Source organism: Neopelma chrysocephalum, unplaced genomic scaffold, assembly GCF_003984885.1.
Source record: "Neopelma chrysocephalum unplaced genomic scaffold, ASM398488v2 Primary Assembly neopelma1_69, whole genome shotgun sequence".
Taxonomy (NCBI): Eukaryota; Metazoa; Chordata; class Aves; order Passeriformes; family Pipridae; genus Neopelma; species Neopelma chrysocephalum.
The window spans coordinates 1,301,436-1,329,245 of record NW_020897729.1 but is presented as its reverse complement, the minus strand read 5'-3'; the positions used below and the strand labels follow the sequence as shown (position 1 = coordinate 1,329,245).

Here is a 27,810-nt window from a genome sequence, read left to right as displayed (position 1 = left end):
CAGATAACTTCATCTAGCTACAAGCCACGTGCTTGGGCTGACAAACATGTGTCTTGGGAGTGATGATGGAGACTCATTGGTACCTCTTAGGGAAGAATATTTTAACCAGCCCTACCTACAACTCTCTTGCAATCACCCCAGTGTTGGTGTCACCTTTGCTCTGTGTATTTAAGGCAAGCCACATCTGAGTACCTAGAAAGTAGGTTTTCCTCCACCTATAGCTCCCGCTTGGCCTGGTTGTTTAGTCATGCTCTAATTCACCCTCGTTCAGAATTGACTCCACCAGAAAAGGCAGTTCTGACCATCTTCTTTGGCATGGTCAGAAAAAGAAAGTGGAGGTGCAATATGCTTAGATTATTTTATGACATGTAAGTGGTTAGGAAATGGGCCCTGGAGATGAGTGGAACCAGGTTCTGAAACTACCTTAACTGGAGGCAAAACTACCCCAAGACTGCCCTTTCTGAGATGTAGGGGAGATGCAAGAGAAAAGGCTGCTCAGAAAGAGGTCTTGTTGCAACTCCAGCTGAAGCCAGCACACAGAAAATACCCTGGGATCTGCAGGGCCGGAGAAGGGCAGGGAGGGATGGGAGTGTTCATTGGGAAGATGTGGGTCAGGACTGTGCCTGTCTTCCCACCACAGGCTCCCAGCCTGCTCCAGCTCCCCCCTTGGAAAAACACAGGGCTGATACTGCTGACTGAAAAAGGAGATGGAAAAGGGTCTTAATCCATGGGAGGTGTATGGTGGTCACCATGGCAGTGCTGGAGGGGTGAGCTATATGGGCTACAATGCTACCTGTGAGCAAAAGGTGTGGGTTAGGGAGAGATGTGGTGTGATTTCTTTGGCTGGCTGGCTGGCAGGAGGGGTTCTTGTTGTGAGAAATGGATTTTGCTGGGCTTGAAACTTGGATTAAAAAACATATCTATATTAGCTCCAGACAGAGATGCGTCCTGGAATCTTGGAAACTGTTTCACTGCTGTCTTTGGGAGGAAATTTTGGCTTTCTAAGTTACAACATGACTGATATGTTCTATTTGGTTTTTTGAGAATTTTTTTATACTCCCATGACTCAAACCCATTTGAATTTTTCCTTTTAAACCGTGTGTTTGTAAGCTCTGACTAACTTAGCATTGCACTGGATATTCTGGCATTGGTCAGTGGAGGATGGAGGAGTGTTTTTCCACTGCTACCACAGCGGTCTTCAACTCAGTGTTGCAAAGCACAACTTTTAGCACAATCCACCACACTCAGTTAGACTGACACTTCCCAGGAGGAGCAGGCACAGGGATTATGATACACCAAGACCAGCATTGCTGAATAGATGCACTACAAAGAGATGCACAAGCCTTGCCTCTTACTGTGGCATCTTTCTGGCCTAACATGTGCCATCTCTTCCCCTGCCTGATTTTGCTGCTTTTATGTGCTTAAGTAGGATCTGTCCTTCAGTGACATAATTGTGGGGCAGTTGCCTTCACCTACCCTAAGGCCCTTTTCACAGTCCCACCGTTCACTGAGCTCAGATGTAGGATATTTGCCCAGTCTTCTGCCCTTGCATTTGAGAGTGCAGATGGTTGATGTCGGCATCTCTTGCTTTCTCCTGGGCAAGCACAGGTAAATATTTGCTGGGCCAGAGCGAGACAGGCAGAGGAATTGATGCTATTACTGTAAGGTCAAGCTGTTTGCTGGAGAGAGAGGACATTAGCCCTCCAGGCATGTTCTTAGAACACACTGCAGATCCAGCTCTGCAAACAAGATATACAAGGGCATGTCCCATTTGTGAGTTGCCACCATTTCTGAATCTCCAGCCAGCATTGAACAATCACCACATAAATGGTTGTGTGAGTTCCTGGTGGTGAAAAATGGAGACAACTCAGGGACATTGTTGAAAACTGTATGTTTTCCCTTCCTGTCATCTGCACCAGCTCCCCAAGGGCTCTGAGAGCTGAGTCTAAAAGCTCATTTGCCCCCTTATGTGCTGTTCAGGCAATTGAGAAAGCCTGGCAAGGCTCTCCAGGACATCCTCCCCATGTGAGGAACATCACCACCACCAGAGTGCCACCACAGCACTGGTGCCTGGTGGGAACACAGACAACACATCTCCTGATGCCTGGGAAAGGGTGGGAGTCCACCTTGCTTTCTGGGAGCTGGGTTGCCTGCAGGGCTGAAAGGGGTAAAACGTATTTTTGGTTACTGCTCTCAACTGACCTGACTCTGATGCACTTGTGTAAGTGGGCAGCATTTTCACCTCCGTGCTGTTTGCTTTAATGTGCCAAACAGCTGATGTTTTTGCAAGGCTTCCCTAGCTCCTCCCTCCCTCCCTCCTTCCCCTTTTCTTCTTTCTCTATAAAATAATACTGCTATAATCCAGTTTGACTCAGCAGGATCCCTTTCACGCTGGCTAATCCCCATATATAGGCATCAGTTCAGGGAGGTGCACCAGAACGCTGCAATATTTTCCCTAACATTTTGTTTAACCAGGATGACATTATTCAGACAAATTAATTCCTCCAAGACGTAAACTTGTTCTGACTGAGTGCTGCAGCAGCCTCCCTGAGAGCAACAAACCATGATCTGACATCTTAACAGCTCTCCACACAGTCAGGGGGAGTCTTACATAAAAGATCTTCAGCTGTGCATATCTGCAAGGTGCAGCTGCCCCTTTCTGCAATAGATTTCTTTTCCAGCAGGTTTTGGTGGAAAAAATATTATTGTTTAGGAAGTGAATGGGATCTAAACCACAAGTCATTTTGGAAAATATCCTGGCATATGAAGGCATAGAGTAGAGACTACCCTACCCTCTGAAATCCTTGCCAAAGACTTTAAAAGTGTATGTCTACTTAGGTCACTCTTCTTCCATTATGAATTGAGTTTATCTTGCATGTCTGAGCTAACGTGTTCCTATGAGGGATTTACAAAGCTCATGTGCATGTGTAGATGAAATGTCAGCTGTTATGTGCCAAATGGCAGCACCTGTAGGAAAGGGAGAGGAAAATGTAATGAGGCCTTCACAAGTCTGCCAAAAGAAGGAACTCTTGGTCTGCTTCATAGGGAGGAGGTCCCAGCATGGTAAAGTGGCCCGGTGGTGCTGCTTTTACCCCATATAGGGTATGTATGGGCAGTTGAGTTACCATGTGCCCCTCTGTGACACCAGCTATTTGGGGTGACATGGCCAGGCTGCTAGAGCTGCATTCAACCCTGAGGTTTTCTGTCCACGTTCCCCTGAGATGCTTTCCTGGTACTTGAGTTACCTCTTGTTCTCTGTAATGTCAAGGCTCTGGGAGACAGCTGGGAAATGGCTTTTTCCCCTTCCTGCACAGACTATCATTATGTCCATTCAGGTGCCTGCCAGTTCTTCCCCTTAGTGTTTCCTTAGCTCCTAGATCCATAATCCAGCAGGTCTGCTTGCTGGTCTCAATCATCCCAAAGCAGCTGAGAGTACCCTGAAGCAGGAGGAAGGAAAGAGGAAATCTGGTTAACTTAGAGTAGCTGAAGCTAAGCTATTGAACACTGTTCTGGGTCCATATCTCACAGCCCTGCCTTCTGTTCTGAATTCTTTGTCGCCTTATGTCTGTTTTTTGCTCAGCTTGGGTTGCTTCTCTGTGCCTTAGTTTTACCTTCCTGAGAAATGGGTTGTTTAATTGTTTACTCATTGAGACTTGCACGGAGTGACTTCAGAGAGCTCAGCTGACTGGATTGCCATGGTCTTGAGATGCTGGCAGCTTCTAGCTGGATTTCTCTTCTACACCTTACCATCAACTAGGCCAGCAAGAACAGCTAAGGGAAAACACGTTCTCTTCTCTGCAGCAGTGTATTATTGACAGAGGGCATCTCTAGAGGCTTCTGGTACTCCACTCTGAGTACCTCAACATAATATCATCGACATTAATTCAAACTGCATTCAGGTTACAGCAAATAAGTGTAACATCCAATAGACACTGAATAGTTAAAAAGGTTTAAAGTTGCAGCTTACAGAAACGGAGTTACAGGTGCGTAAAACCTTAGATTAGTTTCAGAGGTTCCCCTTGTTCTGTATCAGCTGTTTCAGATGCTTCCTAGTTTCTTCCCAGGGGATCTTTCACATCTTTTTCTCCTGGTTCTATTTGTGAAATATCTGCCATTAGGACTGCAGTTTTGTCTTTTGGGGAATAGTTAGTCTTCAAGCTCTCTCCATGCTTCCAGCCCTAGGATCATCTCTGCAGGGTGATTTTGAGCCCTTTACTTGTTGCAGAAGTAGGCTTGACCAGTAGCTTTGAAAATGTTGTCATTTAGACATGTCTAAACACAACTATCATCTACACAATAACAGCCTAAGTCAGCTTGCTGCTTTCCAGGGGCTTGTCAGAGTAATTAGCAATTTTTTATTTTGCCTGTAGTAAGGTAAAATACTTTTTCCTCCTGTTGAAGCAAATCTTAAATCTTTCTGAAAACATTTTATAAACTGAAGTTTTTATTTCATATAACCATGTGGAGTAACCACCACACATTATAGAAACCCTGAAATGCCATTAAATCACACAGCTCTTTAATGGCTTCTGCTTGAGACTCCCTGTGATAGTAACCAGGCAGCCTGGGATAAACCATCTGTCCCCCAGCCACATCTTTGGGACCAGTGCAACTGTCCCTACAAGAGAAATCACGTGAAAGAGCATGGCTGAAACAGATTTCTAGTGTGGTCCTGCAGAGCTGTGACGTCTGATAGTACTTATGCTTATCTGTGGTCTGTTATTAGCAACAAAGAAAAAAATAACTACTGATAAAATTAGTGGATTAATAAGATGTCAGAGCAGTGTAATGGAGAGGCGTGGACTGATGAACATCCTGGACTCATTTGAGCAAAACTGGTTTAATACATTCAACTGTGAGGCCATTTGTCCAGGAACAGCTGGAGGCTCATCCTGCAAAGTGCCTTCCTGAGGAAGGAGCAGAGCCTTCTGTATTGCCAGCTAAGGGAGCCTTCCAGTGCTATGGCAAAAAGAGCTCATACCAGCCATTGCAGAAGACCTGCTTGTAAAGCCTAGGGAAGATTAAGTTGAAGAGTGGTTTTATACCAAGTCCAGCGTTAGCGAGAGAATAGAATCCTGTATCTATTTTAAAGTGATTTCCTGGTTAATAAAGAAACTTTTATAGTGGTGAAAGGCAAAGCAGTGGTGGAAGCAGTAGCCAAACACTCACAATAGAAATGAGACACACAGTTGAACAGCATGACTGGTTACACCTGGAACAAAAGGTTACTAGGCAGAAAGTCTGTATCTCATGATGTCTTCAGGCTATGCCCAGGCACTGTGATGGAAGTCTTGATTTAGTCAAACCTGTAAAGCAAAAAAAATCCTAAGTGGATCGGTTTCCAGGGATTCTGCACAGAAACAATGCTGTGATAGCACCAAGGACCTCACAAACTGTGGATCTGGGGTAGAAGGAACGGTGCCTTGTTTTGTTTTTATTTTGTCACATTCCCAAAAGAGAGCAGAGAGCCCAGGCACGGTGGGAAGTTGGGAAGCATGCACATAGTGTGCTGACAAGATCCTTGTGTCCCATACATGGCACTAGCTAGCACATTCCTCCTGTTAGACCACTGCCATGGCAAGTCCAGATGTCAGTAACTCCAGCTGATACCAATGAAGAATGATGATTTATGGCCACTGGAGATTTGTCTGCCTTTGTTCAGGAAGCACAAGAAAAGCACTTAAAGGTTGTGCTGGGGGTGGTCAACTATCTAGGTCAGAAGAGGTAAAAGCTGCTATTTTCAAAAATTGGCCTTCTTTCCAGCCATCTTGTGGTTTGTCTTCCCTGTGAGAGACTATGGGCTGCTTTGTTTATTCCAGGATGCTGAACATACCCCAACTCAAGCTGCAGGAATGGAGCATCTTTAAGAAAAGTGGTTTGAATTAACCACCCTAAAATACAGAACACCCTATCCCTGAGGACACTTTGCAGTGTGTGACTGTGAGTGTTTGGTAGTTAAAAGGAGGGTTGTACCCATAGTGAATTAATTCACACATCAGGCCCTGAAAAGATCAGCTGTCCACCCAGCTGTAGTCCCGGGAATGCCAGGCAAACAGTGGAGTTTAAAGTGCATGGAAGATGGAGAACTAAATGAGAAAGACAGGTCTTTGGTATCCAGGCAGTATTTTCTCACCAGCAGACCTCAAAGTGTTTTCCAAAGCCTGGTAAGAACAAGGATATGTGGGGTCAGATGAACCCTGGAGTGAGTGCCTCATTTTCAGTCACACATTCCACATCTCGGCTCAAATATTTTTGTGTTGGGCTTCTTTCAGAAAAGTGCAGAAAGACCCTAGAGCCAGAAATACTGTGTAAAACACACAGGATAATTAGCAACCTCCTGGAAACATGTGCAATTTTAATAAAACTTAAACTCCAGTTCTTTCCCACAGGTGGAGTCCGGCAGTACTGTAGGCAGTATGCACAATTAAGCTATTTTTATGCCTCTTCATCTAAAAATGTGAGTGTTAAAACATATGTAGGTAAAGCAAATGGAAAGCTTAAACTTGCCCGCATGCCATGCTCCTTTGAACTCGCTGCATTAGCCTGGATTGCTGCTGAGCAGTGTATGCTCCAGCAAAGGTTTTGCAAAGGGAAATGTTTTCACCTACAAACCTGGCTTCTTAAAAAGCCCTATGACTTTGCAGCTCCAGAAGATATTGACTTCCCTGCCAACCACAAAGGGGAATAAATGACTCTGGGAGGGCTCAAGTAATTATACAAAGTGCCTGGATCAACTTTTCCATGGGGATCCTGTAGCTACTGGTCTGATGGCTTAATAATGTGCTTCTGAAATGGCTGCTTTCCACTGCTGCTTCTCTCTGGGGCCAGATTTCCAGCAAGACTCTTTAGCTGCCCTTGCAGAACTGGCAGGACTCATGCTACATGTGAAGGAGCCAACATTAATTTTTCCGTAGGAAAACTTGCAGGTAGGCAGAGCTGGGCTATGCTGCCCCAGCAGCAAACTTTGGAAAAGAGGATGACTCAGTAAGCCCTAGATCACTTCCTTGTTCCCCACCCTTCACTACCACTCCCTGTTCCTCTGTCCTTCTCCCTCATCTCTTGGGAAGCTGGTGTGGGAGCGTGTGCAGGGAGAGACCACTTTGCACAGCAGAGTAGTACAGTGCCAGCAACAAAATGTGTTCCTTTCATTAGGAGGCCACCAGCACTCGTCCTTATTGCCTGCATTAGCTGGATCACTCAGGTTCAAGAGCCAATACTAGGCTGTCTTGTCCCTTTTCACCTGGGTCTGGTCCATAGTTAGAGCCTGATGAAGAATGGCCCTTCCCTCTTTTGTTCCTCATAGGTCCATTAAATTGGAAGCTGTGTATGGAAAGATGTGGGCCTATACCACTTTTACTTCGCATGAACTGCTTGGCAAAACATGAGGGTCAGATTACTTTGGGTGTTCAGATGTTCTTGCTGGGAAGATGGCAAAAATTTCTGGTCCTCAGAAAGGAAAGTTGGAAGTAACTTGTATTAGGATGGAAATGAGCAATTCAGCAGATATGCTGGGAAACAACCATTGGTGCAGGTGATCTCAGACCTTTTAAAATACTGTGAGAAGCACTGAAGCATGGTCTTTTCCACTGTTATGGAAAGAAAATCCCCATAACAGAATGGAACAGTTACAGAACAGAATGATCCTGGAATAATGTTGGGTTTTCCTCTATATTCCATAACCACTGTGATTTCAGCCTGGAAGTCCATACACTGAGAGGATGCTATTGACTGGAGAATGGACATGTTATATAATATCTATTATACATTCAGTGTGTTTATATAAATCCACATTTCTTATGTAACTGTGTCACTAGGAAAACAGTGAGGTTGGACAAGTTGGTTTCTCCTGCTGTTGCTGTTCTGCTTTGCTTGTTGATTCTTAAGCACTGTCACAAGACACTGGAGTTTGTGCTACTGCTGTGTGTGCCCAAGTGAATCTCTTTTCAAAAGCTCCATTCACATTGGGTTTTGCTGTTTTTGTCGACTGCTGTTTCTTTTTTTAAACATAATATTTGGCTGAAAGCCTTTGGTGTTGTTTTCACAAACTCGGGAGTAATCTGGTTAGTGTATACTAGGGACTGACAGTTAGTTGACTAGCACAGTGTTCAGTTGCTGTGCTTTTCAACTTGAAATAACATCCAGGGCAGTCTCCTCAAGTGATGTAAAAGACCTGGTAAAGAAATGCCAACTGTCATCTTGATTTTTGGTCTGCTCTGCTCTGACATAAACCTTTCTGACAGCTCAAACCAGTGTCCTTCATATTCCAAATTAATCCAAAATTTCTCATGGTGATGAAAGGGAAAGAAATGACTTGAGTGCAGGTTTCCTTCTCTGAACATCCTTGACTAACCATGCTGACACCAGAAAATTACCACCTACTTAGACATACCCGTCTGCTCTTGATGCAACTTTGAGTCTAAGACATTCTTATTTGCTTTCCAACAGTTTTACCATCCAAGATCTCAGTATCCAAGTCTCCATGTTGTCTGTCCAAAATAAGAAAACTGGTTTTGGGGTTTTTTTACAGAGAGTCTTAATTTTTCTAGATTGAGAGCAAAGGAGCAGTGTTAAGAGTTTAGATCAACTAGGTAGACAATTATGTTGCAAGGAGTCTTCTGTCCAACAGTCTCACAACAGTATCTTGAACAGTAGAGTAGCCCAAAGCTTTTGGTTTCCTTTTCACATGTTGTTCCAGGAGGGATCTGATCTATAGTGTTTGTATAGTGATCTATGTTTGTTTGTAAGGTTAGAAGGAATACTCTGCCATCTTTTCTCTCCCAGCTGTACAGCAAGCTGAGTTCTAGCAGAAGCACCCTCGGAGGTGGGCTAGAGGTGCAGAGCAACTGATGTAAATTAACTTCTCTATCTCTGTCTTTTTGTGGATGAGATCATGTCATAGTGAAGGAAGGAAAGTGATGGATAGATTCCCAGCATGGAACATCAGTCTCCAGCTTTCACTTTTCTCACATCTCACTTGACCTCTTTGGGAAGTTCTCTTATCTGTGCTATGCCTTGTCTGGATTCTTCTTACATAGCTGTCTCGATTTTCCCTTTTTGTATCCCTTCCTTCTTTGTCACTCTTATCTCAGCAGGTGGCTCATACTTGCTTCTCCAGACCAGGAACTGAAGGAAACATCCAGGTCACCTGAATGAAAAGAATAGGGATGTCATTGCATCTAAAAATAATGCCAGTACCTGCTAGGTGATATACTTGACCCTGGACTTACTCAGCAGCCTGGATTTATTTCCAATTAAAGTCTGACTCTAGATAGAAGAATGGGTGTCACTCCAGGGGATAACTCAGTTCCAGCCTCTGAAGAAATCCTGGCCCCCAAAAATATAAAATTTCTAGTCTTGATGTAGGGGGAAAAGAGTATAGAAATACAGTTCTTGCCTTACATTGACTCACTAAATTCTGTTTTCTGTTATTCTTGACAGTGACCTGTGCTGGTTGTCTGTGGGCCCTGCCCAGTGTTCTTTCTAAGTCTTTAAAAATACACATTTCATTCAGGAAGCTTTCTTCAGGAAATAAGAAGCCCGCTTTCCCCCTCCCTTAGGTAGGACCTCAGAGTACCCACAAAGTTTTTCAGCCCTTGTATTCCAGGCACAGATAAGTCTCCTATTGTCGTAAAGGCTCCAAGACGTTCTCCTCACATCAGGGACATAAATGCATTTGGCAACTCTTTAAGAAACATATCAGGGATTTGGAAAAATCATATTCTTACTGTCTGTTTGGGTAGCAGCAGCATCCAAGTGTTGTGAGAGTTTTGGTGGGGTTTTTTGCAAGCTTTATACTGGATTATGTTATCTATTAAATGCAGCTATTTTTATGCTGAACTGTTGCCATGACCTGTATTTCACAACTTGCACGTATACACTGCAAAAAATATTACCTTGCATTCAAAAGGTGTTTCAGTGAAAGCTCCATGAAATTCTGTGCAAAATCTCATTACCTTCTTGCTTGGGTTTTCAGTTTGTTTCATTTTGGGGATGTGTTTATTTCTCGGTAGTTCCAGGTGCCAACTTTGGTGTTCATAATGGAGACGTGACTTCTGTCAGAGCACCACCGGCCTCCTAATAGTTTACTAAACCCACTCCATAGATAATGTGAAGGACAGAGGTAGAAAATAATGAAATATTGAAATTATTCCCTGAGTCACTGGGGAACCCAAGGAAGAAGCCAAGGACCCTTAGTTTCCAGTGCTCTGTCCCTGACACCAGAAAACATGACTTTCTCTCATAACTTAAATGAGATGTTCAGGAGAAGCTTTGCACTGTTTGAGCAATTAGGGTAGTAAGGGTAGCTGCTAAACTGATATCTAGCTGAAATATTTAATTTATTTAGTAGCTATTAGAAGCAAAGTAGAGATTCCCTTATCTGTGACTTGAAATAAGCAGATGAAAATAGGTTGTTGCCTTTCCTTGTGGCTTAGAGAGATGAGGGATTTTTGTTCTCAAGGAGTGAAGGGGAAGGATTCTGCCATTTTTATTTTTTTTCCTTCAAACTTCAGAAGAACCTGGACTCTTGAGTAGTAGCCCTGTCTTTTCCCTTGGTTTCTCCAGGAAATCTCTTGGCGAGCACAGGAAGCAGAAAATGCCAACTTTAAACAGGTTGTAGTTAAAAGACTAATAATGTTCAATCAGTAACCAAAGCAAGCTCAGCTTTGTTGGATGCTAGTTTACTGACAGAGTTTCCAACTAAAATTTGTTTTCCATGTTGATCAACAAGGTTCCATTTTCTTGATGGTTTTTATGTCACAAATTCTTGCATTGCTCGGAGAATCCTTGAGGAAACGCATGGCAGGCGAGAATTCATTTCTAATGTAAAAATACCAAGAAAGAGGAGGGTGAGGGGAACTATAAATAACCACCAAGATGTCACAGAGTCAGTCATTTTTTCCTCTGCAAGTCAGCTTTAGCAGTTAAGGTCAAGATAACATTTCCATGTCAATGGTCAGTTACATCAAAATTCTAAAACAGGAATATTGAATGGAATTTTGGAATTTTTTTCTTGTATTGTGCCTGGATTTGACCAATTTATGGTCTCTTTGGTCTGCCAGCTCAGAGTTCCAGTGTTATTTTGGTTAAGCTCTTTGCCAGAGTGGCAAGCTTGGATTGGAACATCGGGTTTATTAAAGGCTATGAAATTAAATTCACCACCAAAAGAAAAGAAAAAGAGCCCACTTCTTGCCGATAGTCACTTCTTTATTTCCTTTGATGCGGCTCAGTTTGACTTGAATTTTAGCCTAACAATTTCTACACAATTTTGTTTTGTTTTTGCAAAGTTCTAATCAGCTTAAACTGCAAACATTTGGAAATGCCTCTCTGACAGCTTCCTTGGTGTTGCTAATTAAGCTTGAAATCTCTTGTGTTGTCCACAATTGTGTCTAAACAAGGAGCAGAGTGTATGTGCTCACTATATGCCGCATCTCCCAGCTGCATGTAATTCTGCTGCTTGTGCAGAAAGTAATCGCAACGGGACAGAACCTATAGTCTTTATTTAGGCAAAACTCCCAGGGTGACATGCAAGGTCAGGCACATTGTGTTTTGAGGGAAGAGATGGATTTGATGGTGAGAATTTGTACAGCAAGCAGCGCTACATCTGTAGCACAAAGACTGGAAGTGCTTGGCCGTAAAGAACAGCTTTGCTTTATCCCCCAGAGCACTTTGTACTGCAGAGCCCTGAGTTATGGTCTGTAGGTGCTCTCACCTGACGTGTGTTAATAATAGATAAAAACACAGGGCTATCAAAACCTGCCGTGTATTCTCCCTGTCCCTCAGGAGCAAACCTAATAGAATATCATAGTTTTTAAAGCTACCATAGTTTTTAAAGCTACCAAGGTTCACTTCAGTGGGAAAAGAGCCCTAACAAATCCTCGATCACATCTTTCTGCACTCGGCAAAGCCATGGGATGATTTATCTCTAGGTAGCGACCACAGCGGTGTGAAGCAACACTAATCTGCTGAGGCATGGCTGCCTTGTGCGACGCGGGCCAGGGATTTCCGCGGTAGCTCTGTGCCAGTTCGCCTGAGCTGCAGAAGGCTTGAACAAACTGTTTACCTCTGACATTCTGGAAGGGATTTTGAGGGATTTCCTTCAAATTAGAAATCTTTGAAAATCTGCATCCTGCGCCAGGCGTTGTATTATGCAACGGCTTGGAATGAAGGTCTGGTCGTGCACTTAGGATCTTCTTGGATTGAAGAAATCGGAGATGGAAACTGTCTTATCAGATCATCCCTCCCTGCCAAGGCAGGCTTGTCTCCTGTGCTCTGCTGGTGCTGCTGTGCTTTACGAATGCTCCTTTCCCCAGCACTCTAAAAGCCTGCCCCAGCTTACTGGTTGGATGTTTTCTGGACCACGTGCATTCCTGGTATAGTGTGACTGACTTCACGTGGTTATGCTGAGGTTCATACCTGCTGTTTGGTGTGCTTGGCAGTGCTAACACCAAGTGTGAGCTGTGCTCACCAACATGGGCAATGAACTGCTTCAATTCTGTGGGGAGTGTGCAGATCCCCTCTTCTCGTGGCAGTCGACAAGATGCGAGAAGGTTTGGAAATGCAGCTTCACTAGAAAATTACTGAAGGAACTGGGGCTCATTACAAAGACATTTAATAATGTCCTTTTACATAGCAGTTGCTAAGGATACTTTCAGTTGTTTGGCTTACTGTAGTATTCAGTGCAACAGTAATTATTGTTGTTGAAAAAATTTTATATGTATAGGCTTTTTTTATTCTCCATGCTTTTTTGAAGTCAACTCTAAATTAGAAGCATTTCCTCAGTATTAAATACTTTAATCTTGCAAATGGCTATAGCCACCTTGGAGTACTCTAAATAATAGCTCACATGCTGTTCCCCAGTACTGCACCTCCCAAAGTCACACCTGGTTGACTTTGGAGATGTGTTCCAATCATTACAGATAAAGAAATTAATTTTTGCTGCTAAAAATACATTGTTTCCATTAAGTAACAATTTAGGCACACAGACTACTTCACAAGTATTTATCAAACCTAACAGCATCCAGTTTCTCACTGGAATATGTAACTTCTGCAGCCATTTGATTTACAGGCCAACTGAGGCATAGAGCATGGGAGTGCTTTGCCTATAGCAGTTACTTGGTTTAAAAGCCAGAAGTAAAATCCAGGCTTTTTATCTTCCAGCCTACCAGTTTGGAGGACAGTTCACGCATTTCTTACATTCATAGGCACAGCTGTTTTAAAGGGACAAAGATCTCTGTGTTGTCAGAGCAAGGAATTTGCAAAAGATGAGTAGCTTTGAGTGCCAGAAAGTAGTTAAGTAATTTCCAATGTGAGGCTTCTTGTGGATTTTTAGCTGGAAGGAGTCAATGTGATTGTGGTTGGACACAGCATAATGCAGAGCAGATCATTTAACCCTGACGTTCCTTCCTCACTCTTAACTTGCTAGTACTAGAAACAGATGTGGGTCTTATCTAAACTAGCACTGAGCATCAGAGAAGTCACCTAGTCCCTGCCTGTGCTATTCCAAACATTAATTAGATTCACCATTAAAAATATATGCCATTCTGCTGGTAGTATGGCCAGCCCGTGTGCCTTCCACATCCAGCAACCTTCTGTAAGTTTCCTCTCCAGCCTTTGGTATGCTCAGACAATGGCAAAGCCATCCCTCAGCCTTCACTTGATAAGACAGCTATCTTAGCAAGTGAAGCTCCTTCCTCCTCTCACTGTAGAGCATATTTTGACATCTGCATATCATTTAAGAAGCATTTCTCAAGCGCTGTTCCATTTTCATTGTGGCCTTTCTGTTATTGCACATTTGTGGACTCGACTGTCTGTCATTGTCATCTTTGCTACTAACATAAGCCATAAAACGTATCTCATCTTTAATAGTTACAGGGCAAGGGGAAGGGACTCCTTCATCCTGTGTACTAAGAGGACTTTCTGCCAGATTCTCCTCCAGCTGCTCCAAGTCCAAAACTACAAAGCTGAATTCAGTTTTCCTGAAGAAAAGCAAATTCCAGCAGAGGAGAAGCATGCCAGCCATGGTATTGCTACTGTGCTGGGAAAGCCACTAAAAACTGAGCCGAATGGAAGAACGATTTGAAAGCCACTGAATACAGTAACTTCGGGGGCCAGAGTCTGCACTGTGCAAGTGGTAGCTGTATGCACAGCTCAGACCAGTTACCAGCAAGGGTTGCCAATGTAATTTATTCCAGTATCTTCCTTTGCATCTTCCAGCAAAACAAGCTATACCATAAAAAGAACAGCCTCACTGCTTACCATTGTGTATGAATTAGGGGGGTTTCCCAGGATATTTTGGATTGTCAGGGGTCACATCTCTTGCCCCAGCACACTGATACAGCTGTGGCAACATGGTCTGAAGGTCAGAGAATCGGCTAAGGTGCTTCTGCAGCACTTTCTGTTGCTGAAACTGTCCCTCAGAGAGCAGCAGGAAGGGAAGGAGCATGTCACCCACTGCTAATAATGTGTTCAGCTGGTCAGTCTAGGTGAGAAGGATTAACTCATGGCCAAACTGTCTCCTCAAATATGCAGGAAGGAATTTTGTGATGGCTTTTAGTGACTTAAATGTTAGTTTGCCAAGATTTACCCATCTATGGAGGTAGCAGTTGGGGAGCCTGGGGTGGAAATCAGGTCTTGGATTTTCCTTTTCTAGAAATAATGCCAAAAAAGCGTTTGAAACTGTTGAAATTACATCTTGACACTTAACCCCTCCAACAATGTCTGCTTTGTATATAATTTGTAATCCAACTATATATTTTCAGACCAAAAACCTAAATGAAACCATTTGAAATTATTTGAAGTGCACTGTTTCAATTGACCTGATCTAATTTGGGGTTTATAAATTCACCAGACTTCTTGAGATTAAAGTGTTCTGTCTTCACTTAAGTATGGAAACATTTTCAAGCCTCAAAAATTATCCCACAAAGGGGAAAATGTCTGCTGCTCTGCTCTCCTTGCCATCTGAGGAAATGAAGGACGGAGTCACAAGATTTAAAGCAAGTCACTTACCACACTTTCCTAAGTTACAGTTCAACTATAGTATTTGACCATGTGCCTGTTTTTAGCACAACAGTCACTTTTGATTCATGCAGCTTAATACCATCTCCTCTGCTCAGTCACTTCGAAAAATGTGTTTCTCCTGCAGTGCTCATAGAAAGTGAGTTTGTGTCCCTGTGCATGAGTTGCCAATGTAATTTATTCCAGCGACTTCCCTCCCCTCTCTGAGCAAAATAAGCAATATCACGCTCATGTCCCTGTGCGTGAGCTCTCCTCTGTCTGCTGTTCAGAGCGCAGGAGAGATTATTTATGTTCATTAGAATTTGGGATGCATTGCCAATACAGAAGAAGCAATGGCTAATCTGTGTGGCTTTTCTTGTGCACTCATTGCTAGGTCATTGTGGGAGAGTCCTTGTGTTGCACGATCTTGTGAGTTACTGCTGTCACCCGAAATTTGGTTATGATGGGTTATAATCTGCAGCATTAGGGAAGCAGGATGAGCTGTAGCCCATGGGCTGTCACTGCACCTCTGCTCCCCAAAGCTGTTTGCCACCTTGCCATCTGGGATGTGAAATTTTCAGGTGGGGATTCAAACACTTCCCAGCTCCAGTCTTCAGTGGCTCTTGCAACCCAGAAGTCTTTCCCAGCAGTCTGGGTTTTCACTTCATGTCCCGTGTTTAAACCTAACATCTGCAGAGTGATTCCCTTTGGCTTTCTGTGGTTTCTGAAGGGACAAGTATTGCTATAGGGAGATCAAACAACTCCCACCACCACTTCCTTCTAGATGCTTGGTCCCAAGCAGCTTGTTCCCACTTTGCCACTGATTGCGTTGTACGTGTTTAAGTCTCTGAGTTTTTACTTGCAAGCTGATGCTTGATATCCTGGTCATTTCAGTTCTTTCTTTGTGTTTTACTGTATCTTTGCTTGGTGTTATTTTTCTGGCTGCTGTTTTAGGGTGCATTATTCTCTCCGTGTGATTCTTTGCCATGGGTAAGCAGTTCTGCCTTCAAAAAACCTGGACCCAGATTCAGCTTTTAACATTGTGCCAGCCTTCCATTTAGAAATGGATGGTTCCTTCCCTGCGCTTTTCAAGTCTAGATTGGATTTGGAGACAAAGTGTCTCTAAAAAAGAAGGGCACTCCCTGCTTCTTAGACAAAATATGGGAAAAGGATAGTAAATCTACCCCTCAGCCCACACTGGATTTGTGGTCCATATTCTTATGAATTTGACCACAGCCCCTAGGCCTGATTTTTCCTAGCTGTTTCTCATCTTTCTTCTCTGTGCCTTGCCTTAGCCGTCAGTGTAGCTGATCAGAAGCACTCAGCTCTTCCTGTTGATTACAGAGAGGGCTTGTAACAACAGCTTGGGAGAGAAGAAGAAAAGTAGGGCTGCTAGGCATTTTTCTTCATCTTGTTTGGCTTTTTGTAGATTTGGAAGCTCCAGGAGGTGTTAGGAGAGTTAGCTAAACTGTGAAAGAGAGCAAAATCAAGAAACCAAATATATAATCCAACAGGGATGCTGTTCCCATAATGTGCAGAAATACCTTTGTGCAGGTTGTTAGCTGCTGGGGCAGCACTTTGGCATGTGGGATAACCTGATTAGAGAGTCAAAGAAAACCCTGTTAGCTCCACAGGCCAAATCCTGCCTTACAGCAACCTGATGTCAAATGGGTGTGAATCAAGGAAGCTTTCCCGTTGGCATCATCTGGTAACACCTTGAAGAGAAGGGTCTGAGCCAGGGTTCTAGCAAGGAGAGAGACTTAAGCAAATACGCTCCCAGACAGGGAGTGAGCTGGAGTCTGAAACTAATGACTTTGTTTTTCCTCACTGGTACAGACCTTGAAGGATGAAAAGAATAAATTTCTCAGGTCTAATTTTCAGGTTGTATAGAAGATTTAATCGAGAGTTGGTTAATTTAAAATGCTTGTCTTACTTAGCTGTGAGAATGTCAAACAGTGTGACTGAGCTGAGATTTGGGAGCAGATGTGTGTTTTCAGAAGGCATAACCCATAAGGGTGATTGCCTGCTGTCCTCGTCACTGGGGAACTCCCACCAAAGTCAGTGTTAACATGAAAATTCAGACAAGATGGTTGTAATGATCCCTTGCAGTCTTAAACTCAGTGTGTCTGAAATGTGTGAGCAGGAGTTAGATCTGTAGTGAGAGAAGTTCCAGGCCATGGTGTTTGGTGCTAAATCCCTTGCAGGGTGGATTGGTGCTGCAGGGTTCTGCTCTGTTCACAGTCCTGCATGAGCTGTGCTCAGTGCTGCTGTCTGGAGGGCCCATCCGTAGGCGGTGGTAGCAGACCAGGGGAACTGCTGGGCTGATCAGCCCCCAACGTGGTTGTATGCCAGGGAACTCCTGGTCATGTTGTGGGTGCTCAATGTTTATCAGAATTCAAAAATTGTCAAGAAAGTTCATGGGAGAAACATGCCACTTGAGGCAAAGTATGGAAAGCCAAGCTCTGTCTCAGGAAGTCCCTAAACCAGAAATCAGTGGAGGCTGGAAGCACATCCTAAGGAATTGCTGTGTTTTGCTAGCCCTGTTCTCATACTTTGGCCTCTGTTGCTGGCAACTGTTGGAAAAGAAGCAAGCAGTGACTTGGTGAGGCAAACCAAGTACTTGTGTGTATTCAGAAGGTGTCATAGCAAACGCCTTATGAATGGCACAATCTTCCATCAGTATCCACAGGTATGCTGCATTCCTTCCTTGGCAAAAAAATACAGAGAACAGCATGGATGCGGACTGAGATGATGTGATCTGCTTATGCAAAGCAAAATGGCAAATTTGCCAGGTTATGTCTCCAAGGAGAAAATTATTGACCTTGCTTTTTCTGGCATACCAGCTACTGTTATAATGATGATGATGGTGACAGCAACCCAACAGAAGGGCCAGCAGTCATTCTTTCCTGCCCATTATTACAAGGTATAAAGCAAAATCTAGTTTGAATTCAATGTTAGTCTGGCTCTGCTCTCTTTACAAATCTGTGAGGCAGTACTCATATGGGTTGAAATTCAGGACTTTTCATATAGACCTTTCCAAAAACAATCCTTTTGATCTTCTGATATGAACTTGTGTATTTCTATGTTTGTACATTGTCATGTGCAGCCCAGAGATATGTATGATAGGAAATGTATGAATGTAGAAGTAACCTTTCTGAGCTCCTGGGTGATTCATCTCCTGACAATACATTTTGGCTGCACATGTAAGGACTGGATCTTGCCCCTGAGAATATTGGCTCAAAGAAACAATAACAATGCGGTCAGTCAAAGCACTACTTTCCCTGGGAATTTTGTTGCATGAGGAAGCAGAAGAACTTTAGCCCTCCTGTGTTGTCAACATGATCTGCCTTTCAGCAGCTTTTTATGTTTCTGTCCTGTTAGATTTTTTTCCTTTCTCCACCCTACTTATTTCTGTTTATCTAAATGATAATCAATAGTGTACTTATAGATTTGTCTACCTCATCCAAAATGCAAATGCTGATTGATGACATTATTTGATAACTTCAGGTGCATCAAGCAAGAATGGTAGATTAAGTTTGCTTTCCTAAAGTCCAGTGAAATGATCCAAATCATATTGTTTGCATCTATGTGGTTTGCACTCTCCATTTATGGCATGTGTCTTTAAGTGCTTGGTTTGAAAGGGTAAGTTACCCAGCTGGTGTCAGAAGGGCTGGTCTGGCTCACAGACAACCATCTGAAACAAAATGATCTTGGTGTTTCTATAATTAACTGCAGGGGTGAGTGAGGGTTGAAATTAGATTAATCATTCAATGGACCCCACTTGAAAGGTGGGAATTTTTTTGGCTCCAACACTTCAGGAGCAGGCCAATATGTAAAACCTGTGCAGCAAGGATCATGGCCTTGGAGCTGGCATTTCACAGTCGTTATCTCAAACACTGTGGGCCAGAGATAAATGAACCATTTAAGTCATCCTGAACTCCTGTCCTTGCGATGCTTTCATTGCAGCCTCTGCTTTGCTCTCTCCCCAGACTCAACAGTATTCTCTGTGGTGAGAGAGGAAGATCGAGGTTTTCATACAAGGCAGATAAAGATATTTTTATGGGATCTGTATTGGCAGAGCAGTTAGGGGGTCTCTGTGTAGCCCCAGGAGATTGCACTTCAGCTTTGCACTGACCGCTGTTGGAGCTTGTCTCTAATCATCTCCGCTGCAAAAGGTCACTCAGACTGGGCAGTCCACAGGCAAAAGCCCAGGAGTGCAGGCTACAGAACTCCTTCACGTGCTCCTGGCTACAGTAGCTGTGGTGTCTGACACACCCACCTGATGGGCCATCTCTGATCGTTTATCAAAGCTGCCGAGAGAAGGCTCTGGTTTGTGTTGTCACACTATATAAAGGCTTGACCCAGGCCCTGTGCTGTTATCATACTCTTTGATAACTGTTGACTGTACTGCACTTATCTAGAAGAAATGGCTAAAGCTTCCAAGTAGACCAGCAGCAGCCTCCAACCCAGCTGACCTTTGTACATGTCCCACTGAGATGTTGCTCACATCTGTTGTGTATGTTTTCTTTGCAGAATACTTTGGAGCAATGCAGTGTCTGCGCAAAGCCCATCATGGAAAGGATCCTCCGAGCCACTGGGAAGGCCTATCATCCCCACTGTTTCACCTGTGTGATGTGCCATCGCAGCCTGGATGGGATCCCCTTCACTGTGGATGCTGGTGGGAACATCCACTGCATCGAGGATTTCCATAAGTATGGCCTAAGCTGCTGTCAGTGCTTTGCTTATTGTCTTTTTTTGTTTGTCCCTAAAAGTCCTCCTTTTTCAGCCTGAGTATTCAAGAAGATCTGAACCCTCTGCCATTTCCTCCCAAGGCTCTTAAATACTAGGCAGAGCTTTGCTCTAAGCAGGCACACCGTGGCATACAAGATTAATTGGTTAGGGACTGATGCTGCTTGATCCCTGTTTCACTTAGAGCTGAATTCAGGGATAACCTCTGTGTTCCCTCTGTTTTAAGTGCTCTGCCTTCCCCTGCACTCAGTATGTGCATGTTTCTCCTCACTGCCTGTACTTGCACTTTCACATCAGCGTCTCCCTGCTTTTTCCACAGAGCAATTAAGAGAGGTCTTGTCCTGCTGCACTCTGCAGGTGTTTGCTTACTAGCTAGAGGGATCTCTGTGGCCACAGGCTGCTCAGAGCTCCTTTTGTTTCTAGTTGCTAATTAGCTTTTTAAAGCTGCTGAAAATACAGCCCTGGTAATAATTTATAGTGAAACTGCTATTTAAAGTAAGTTGAAAGGTAGAGTTGCAAGTAATTTCTGTCACTGCCACGCTACCACCCCCATCATCACAACTAATCTAGGGAAGACAGGTAGATATAATCAGAGCATAAATGTTTGCCCTGTGTGGAAAAGACAGATATACTACACCCCTCAATTAAAAGATGAAATCAATACTGACAAATGTGAGTTTACATCTCAACCATTTATCTCTTAATTTCTAAGGGGGTAGACTTAATTAGAGCCTCATGACATCAGTGTGTAGGTCTGAAAGCTCAAAGAAGTAGGCTGACTTGACAGAAAGGGAAGCAGCCACAATCAACTGGCATGTTAGAATCCAACACAAGGATGTTCCCTGTAGCTCAGCTAGGCTGGGTTAATTGACAGCTGCTATATTGCCTTGCCTTTCTGTGCCACCAGTTGTGTGTTAAAGTAAAATGTGGTCCTGAGCACAGGCCCAACAGGAGGTTTATGCACCACTTGGGCACCTAAAGGGTGCAATTTGGAGGCTGCTCCTTCCCCAAGCCCCACAGGACAGGGCTGACATGCTTTCAGGAGAAAGGCTTGATGTCCCACACTGAAGACTTTTGGCAGTGACTGCATATGGACCTTGGGGCTCTGAGAGTGGGAAGTGGGAGGCTGTCAATCCAAGGAAAGCACATAAAAATCACTGAGTGAAAGACTGAAGGAAGATGATGGGAATAGCATGAGATCCAGTGTGACACTCAGGATGTTTTTGGCCAGCCACACATTTTGCAGCACTTTGCCCAGCCCATTTTTAATTGATTAGGGATGATGTCCTCCTTATCTGGAGGTTCAGTGTTCTACATCTACATCCTCTTGATTACAAAACTGTAGCTGATGCTCACACTGTCACTCAGCTTCTCCCTGAGCTCAGGCCCTGAGTAGCACATCCACATCCCCTGAAATCTGCAGGAGTTATCTCAGGGTCCTGGAAGATAATATTTGGCTTATATTGAATTACTGACTGTAGCCTGGACAAAGAAATGTTGAAGTATTTTTAAATACCACATTTGAGCTAAATGGCACAAGGAAGCGCCTACATGAAGCAGCATATAATTAATTGTGATTACAGCTCTGGTCATATCATGATCCATTTAAGTTATTTTTCAGAGCGCTCACTATAGCCACTGTTTAATTCATTTTTTCCTTAGATCGCAACTACACAGACATCTTTCATCTGCTGCCAGTGAAATTAATATTTTTCTTTATTCCTAGTACAGATAGATTTCTTTTTTTTTCTTTTCTAAGCTAGTTAATTCTGAGGTGGTTCATGTGACAGGCTGAGTGGCAGAGTCAATCTTTAGTAGGCATTTCAGAAGAGAAGGGCCTTTGATCTCCTCGTGTTCTGATGTTTGCCATAAGCTTTGCCCTCTGTCCCCCATAGCCCCTGACCCCGGCTCTCATTATACGGCAGCAGATTCTGTAGGTGTAAGTTTCCTTTTATGTAACCAGAATTTGCAGACAGGGAATTGGTACCAATAGGTTTTGAACCAAAACAGCACATAATGTTTCACCACAGGCTAAATGTTCCCAAGCATCCCCACCTGCCTAGGAGTAGAGATGGCCACTTCTCATGGGAACTCGGGGGAGCAAAACCAGAGTTGATATAGAACACAGGTGAATTAGCCAGAAGGGCATATGGTGGGCAGTATAAGGGGAAAAAGAAAGGCCTCTGCTTCTCTTGATCCCTGAGTGGACCCTGATTCAAGTGAGTCCCTTCACGCAGTGAGTTATTGTCCCTATACAATTCTAAGACTGACTGGAAGAGAGAGCATTGGTGTCTCTGTTCCCTTTTAAGCCTGGCAACCTGCTATTAGATAACTGAGAGCTGGTTTTAGCTAGAAAATGCAGCAAGTCAGAATTGCCCTGATCTTCTTGTTTGAGAGTGAGGCGGGAGTGTGCTCCTGTGTGCATAAGTGGGTAAGATGACTCAGAATTTTAAAGTGGATGGGATAAACCTCAACAAATGAGTGTGGTGCATTCTTTTTACCATCTGTATCAAGACTTTTAAGCTATTTGTTCCAATCTCCAAATTTTAATATTTTGGGTTTTGTTTTCAAGAGATCCTCCTGAAGCAAATTGTGGTCATCTTTCTAACCTTGGGATTTGCATGGGTTTTCTTAGAGAGATGGTTAAGGGTTAAGCAGTGCACAGGTGCCACAATCCACAATCATGGGACATTCACCTTAGTTGTTAGTTAGGACAAGCACAATATGCTTTGCTGCCTGTCAGATGTTCTTTGTCCTCTCCTAAAAGTCTGCAAAATGCTCTTTAATATCCTACAAGCCTGAAAATACATTTTAAGACTAAAGTGCTCCTTCCTGTCTTCTTTCCAAAAAGGCAGCTGTGCAAAGCTCCAGCTGTGACATATGTGCACATACATGTGTGTGTTTGTTCAAATGCACACGTTTCTGGCTTGATGGTCCAGTTAACAAAAACTTTCACTCCAAGTTTGAGGATGACCGAGACTGTTTCTTCCTTCTTCAGGAAATTTGCTCCGAGATGTTCTGTGTGCAAGGAGCCCATCATGCCAGCCCCTGGACAAGAGGAGACTGTACGCATTGTTGCCTTGGATCGTGACTTCCATGTCCAGTGCTACCGATGTGAGGTTAGTATTCCAATCACTGTGTGAAGGAAATCTGTGAAGGACAGAAAGCAAAGATTGGCTTAATTTCATCACTACCTCATGGTATGCACACGACAGGTATAACCTATTGTAACACTGGCTCTACAATCAAATTAGTTCATTGACTTCAGCATGCAAGGAATTTCTCCTCATATATATCAGCGCAAATGAGAAGAAAATCAGGTTCCTTGTTTATAACAGGTTCATTAGGAGAGCAAGAGAATGTGACTCAGGTAATTAGGGCTTAATATTTGAGAACTTCATAAATTATAGCTGGGATACAAACGTAGCTCATGTTTATGTTCTTAAAATGAAAGCTAATGCATGTTAGAATTTGAGCAAGATTGTACAGGAAACTCAACATATGGCTCTGGGTTGAAGAATTTTAATGGACACATAAACATGATCATTCTTGTTTTGTGCAATGCTTTTTGTGCTACTTTCCCTGTTCCCTTTCATTATGCACTTCATGTAATTTTGATGGTAAGAATCTTAAGACAGAGAATAAAAATCACCTTAAAGCAATTAACATATGGGAACAGCTGTGTTAGGGAACCTTCAAGAATTCTTCAGTGGAAGTGTTGCTTGTTCGATAATACATCATCCAGATGGCAGGGTAAGAAAATGAGACCAAATGTATTTCTTATCACTGTTGCAGGTTTTAATAACTTCAACCAGAAAGAAGGATGGTCTAAGGTTTAAAGGTCTAGGCTGAAACTTGAGGCATCTGGTTCACTTCTCAATCTGGCATTGGCTTTCAGAGTACATATATTTTAAGATGCTGAGGCATTCCTACACTAAATTTTGTACAGCCTAATTCATCACACAGCATGTCTCCATGCTGGCTGCTGATGATACCTGGGCTTTCACACACACAGATGTCACAAGTAGTTGCAGTAGAGAGCACAGAACACAGACACTCACTTGGCCTTGATCTCCATGTACCTCAGCTATCTCAAAAGGAACAACAATGATATTCCTCTTTCCACCACTTGCTGCCAGGTATGTTTACAAACACTGATTTATGATGAAGAGGCAAGGGCCTCTAAGTGAGCTCTAATCCCTCACTGCAGCCCCATCAGCAGTCATGGGCCAAGCACTTGTTTGATCACATGGTGAGGGATAACTCCCAACTTTCCTAGCAGCCTTATAAACTTAGAGGCTGAGGTCCTGGAGCAAGTTTTGGGGCATTTAAATGGGGTTTACATGTGCCTATCTGACATCCTCCTTTAAGGCACAACCTTTTTGGCCAATTGTGCAAACACAGGTGACTGTTCTGGTAAGGGGAGACAGGCAGGGACTCTGCTTAGCTGTCACCCCTGAAATGGAATCTGTAACTTTGTGACATTAACTCTTCCGAAGAAGATTACCTATAGTCAGATATTGGTACCAAACTTTCCTCCCGGTGATGCTTCTTTTTTATCCTCTTTTGAATTAATAAAAATGTGCTTCAGTTTGATGTTTCTCCAATGCTGAAAGACCTTTGCTTCCTCAAAAATGTGAAGGCAGTAATCTCTTTTTACTTTCAATTGGATTAAATTCAGCAGAGAGCTTGGGAACCCATCTTCTCTGCAGCATTGTCTCTTATCAGAAAACAGCTTAATCGTGAAAGACATCATGTACCTCAGCCTCATGCTTTACGCTGACTCAGGCTAGATCCCGTTACAAGGTGGAGTGTGAGGAGAGAGTTCTTTTCACTAACAGATTCTTTGCTTAATCTTGCTCCTTCTTACTTACTTTCCTCTTTCTGTTTGCTTATTTTCTAGGACTGTGGTGGCCTCCTGTCTGAAGGGGACAATCAGGGCTGTTACCCTCTGGACGGGCACATCCTTTGCAAGACCTGCAACTCTGCTCGGATCCAGGCTCTGACTGCCAAGGCCAGCACTGATCTCTGAGTATCAACTGTGACCTTCCCCAGGATGCCCATCGGGGGATATTGCACAAGCTTTGCATGATTTCTTTCCAGGCTAGGGTCTGAATCTCTATTAAAAAAAAAAAAAAAAAAAAAAAAAAAGTAAAACTGGAAGGCCTTGGAACAAGAGGGCAGTTTGAGAGGCCATGTTCAGACTGCCCATGACAAGCATCTAATTTAGACACAACTGTTCAAGAGGGCAGTGAGTCAGAACAGCTGCTGTATCTGCAGCTGATGGAGTTAAGTGGTCACAGCAGCTAAGTTACCTGCCTGTAGAAGGAGGTCTGAACATGGTCCTGCCTATGTTTGTGTTTGATTCCTGTCTCTTAAGAAGTACATGAAGGTAAAAGGTGAAAGATGGCTGAGCTAGTTATTTCTCCCAAGTTATTTTGAGAACCTGGCCAGCTCTCATTGAAGTCATGGGGAGGTTCCCTTTGACTTTAATAGGATCTGTGTCACCTGCAGAAGTAGCTCCACTGCCCTAGAAGGTGTGAGAGCAGACCCAGCATTAACACAAACAATGCAACTGCGACTGTACTGCACCTGAGTGTAGGTGTGACCTTGTATCCTTGGGACACAGATTTGTTATTTTTTAGGCCCTTACTTGTCTCCATTCCCTTCCAGTTCAATAGGGTTTTTTCTTTTACTCATGAAATTTTACTTTGCTATTGCATAAATTTATTCAGTACTGATGCTTCCAATTGACAATGTATGAGCAATCACAGAACGATGTGAGCTTGCACACACTATACACTACACACACACACACACACACACAACATGCTTTTGATTTACCAGAGGCACAAGCCAGTCATGGCACTGGAAATACATTTCTAAAATCCCAGTGGTTAAAAAAAACCCAAAATTACTGCATAGAACTGCAGTGCAAAGCGATGCTCAAAAAAATCTTACACCACTCTCTCATACACCCCTTCTAGTGGGACCACTGGCAGTGTTGGTCTCTGGGTAGACATTTAAGCAATAGAATCTTGTTCCACCTCCTGTTATTGCAATGGGAGGATTTTCCTTCAACCATAACAGGGATTGAATCAAGCCTTGGGATGTCATTCATTTTTCTGATGTTAACACACATGATCTGGAGTTCTCATTAAAAAAAAATCAAGGATCTTGTTTCAACAGCAGCAAAAAAGACCCTCCTAAATACATGCTGTTGTTCAGTTTTTATCTTAAAAAAGCTAAAGAAGGTATTAAACCCTTCACTATGCCATTTCAGAAAGTAAGCATCTTTTTTTCCTCTTCTGTTTTCGTCCCAGCCACTTATAACTTGTCTCTGGTGAAATTCATGGCAGTAGAGTGCTAGGCCAGCAGCAGCATTTTCATTTTTGGTCCAGAATTAATACATATGCCAAGGTAAATAAAAACTGGACACCGATAATCTTTTTTTGACGTAATGGTGGTTGTTTTTGGTTTTTTTTGTTAATTAAAAAAAAAATCAAAAAATTAGAAATCCACAGCACACCGAGCAGCTATAATATTCTTGTTCATGAAACCCATAATAACTAAGGTGCAAATTACATAGTGAGGGAGTAATTTTCATATCACTGAATTGACATTAATATCTTATTTGCAGATGTAATCAAAGAAAATACCTTTCTTTGCACTTAAATTAAGAAGCAGAACTGAAACAGTTTCAGGCTGATTGACCATATAAGTGACAAACTGGCACTTTTCAAGAGTAAGTTATAAGAATTTTTTTCATGCTCCCACTGAAAACCAATAAGAAATGCGGTGCTTTCATCTTTATATGAGATTTCTATTGTAGAGAATGATTATATCCACTAATGCTGAAAAGTTAGATGAGCTGAAACGACAGGAAACAAAGAGGAAAAATTGTGATGTGGTACTGCAGCCCCTGCAAATGGTGTCTTTCCTTTCAGTTTAGCACTAACCTTTATGGAAGAGCACTGAAATTCAATAGCTTCAGCTATGTACAGTAAATTCAAATACAGAAATACCAGTCTGAAACCTCTGTTACTTACATGGTTTATATGTTGGCAAACTCCACCAGTGTCAGGGAAGTTTCCCAAAATTCACAGCTTAAAATGAATCCTTCTTTGTAGAAGGGTGGCATCATTGAGCAAAAGAAGTCCTTCACCAGCACAGGGGCTGTGCTGAAGCAGTTTGCCTTTTTATACTGGATTTCTACCCTGGCATTCAAAAATTTTACTGCCTCAGACATAAACAGATTTTTTTGGCACCCTGGCTCATGCCAGGTTCCACCTGGGCTCCTGCTCCCTGAACTGTGGCATGTAAGGTCCTTCTGAGCTCGCTTCTTTACACACAGTCTGCACCACCACCCATCAAAAAAAGCTGGCAAATATTGAGCAAATCTAACCCTACTAAAACACAGGAAGTCGATGCTGGGACTGATAACACTGTTGTATCCTTGTGGAGGATTTTGCATCTCTACAAGCACAAGTCAGGATGTGATACACTCAGATGTGATACACTCAGGTGCAGAATAAGCCATTGGGGTGGCAGCAAACCTAGCTCTGATCTTCCTTACCCTTCCTAGTGTTAAATCAAGTGGCTGATGAGACTCTTCTGAATAACACTGGGGTAATTGATGGAAAGAAGCTGTTGTGCCTTCCAGCAGAATGTGGCTTAGACCAAGGATGACTCAAATCCAGAGCCTTTGGGTTTTTTATGGCCCTGCCATAGGCTAGACTGGAGCAAGTCATATGGCTTCTTGTCTTCCACCGTCTGCATGAGAGAACTTCTTTCCAATTTCCCAGACACATTTTGGGAATTAAACTAGTCACAGATTGGTCCAAACTGCTGATTTTTGGAGTTCTATTTTCTCTTTCCAGAAAAGCTTACTGGTATGTAGGTTTGGGCTTCCAGCCCATTTCAAAGCACAGGGCCAGCCAGGAGATCTAGATCTCTGTTATTAGGGTGCTGTTGTGAGTTGGGCTGGCATGCAGGGAGGTAAGAGTCAAACTTTTCAAGCATTAAATACTCCATGGATGAAATATGATTGACAAAGATTGAGCAGTG

The 27,810-nt window shown here is 43.1% G+C and overlaps 1 protein-coding gene across 6 annotated transcripts in view; it reads left to right on the top strand.

Annotated features, from left to right (window-relative positions):
- LPP (LIM domain containing preferred translocation partner in lipoma) overlaps nt 1–24,900 on the top strand; it is a 325,524-nt gene extending 300,624 nt beyond the window's left edge. For 5 of the 6 annotated variants that reach the window (XM_027685929.1, XM_027685925.1, XM_027685928.1 and 2 more), the window contains 3 exons: nt 19,528–19,706; nt 22,742–22,862; nt 24,647–24,900. In XM_027685929.1, the coding sequence (XP_027541730.1) occupies nt 19,528–19,706; nt 22,742–22,862; nt 24,647–24,775 (429 nt within the window). In that variant the 3' untranslated portion in view covers nt 24,776–24,900. The remainder of the gene's footprint in view (nt 1–19,527; nt 19,707–22,741; nt 22,863–24,646) is intronic. The other variant, XM_027685926.1, reaches the window with a different exon arrangement.
- The last annotated feature ends 2,910 nt before the right edge of the window (nt 24,901–27,810 follow it).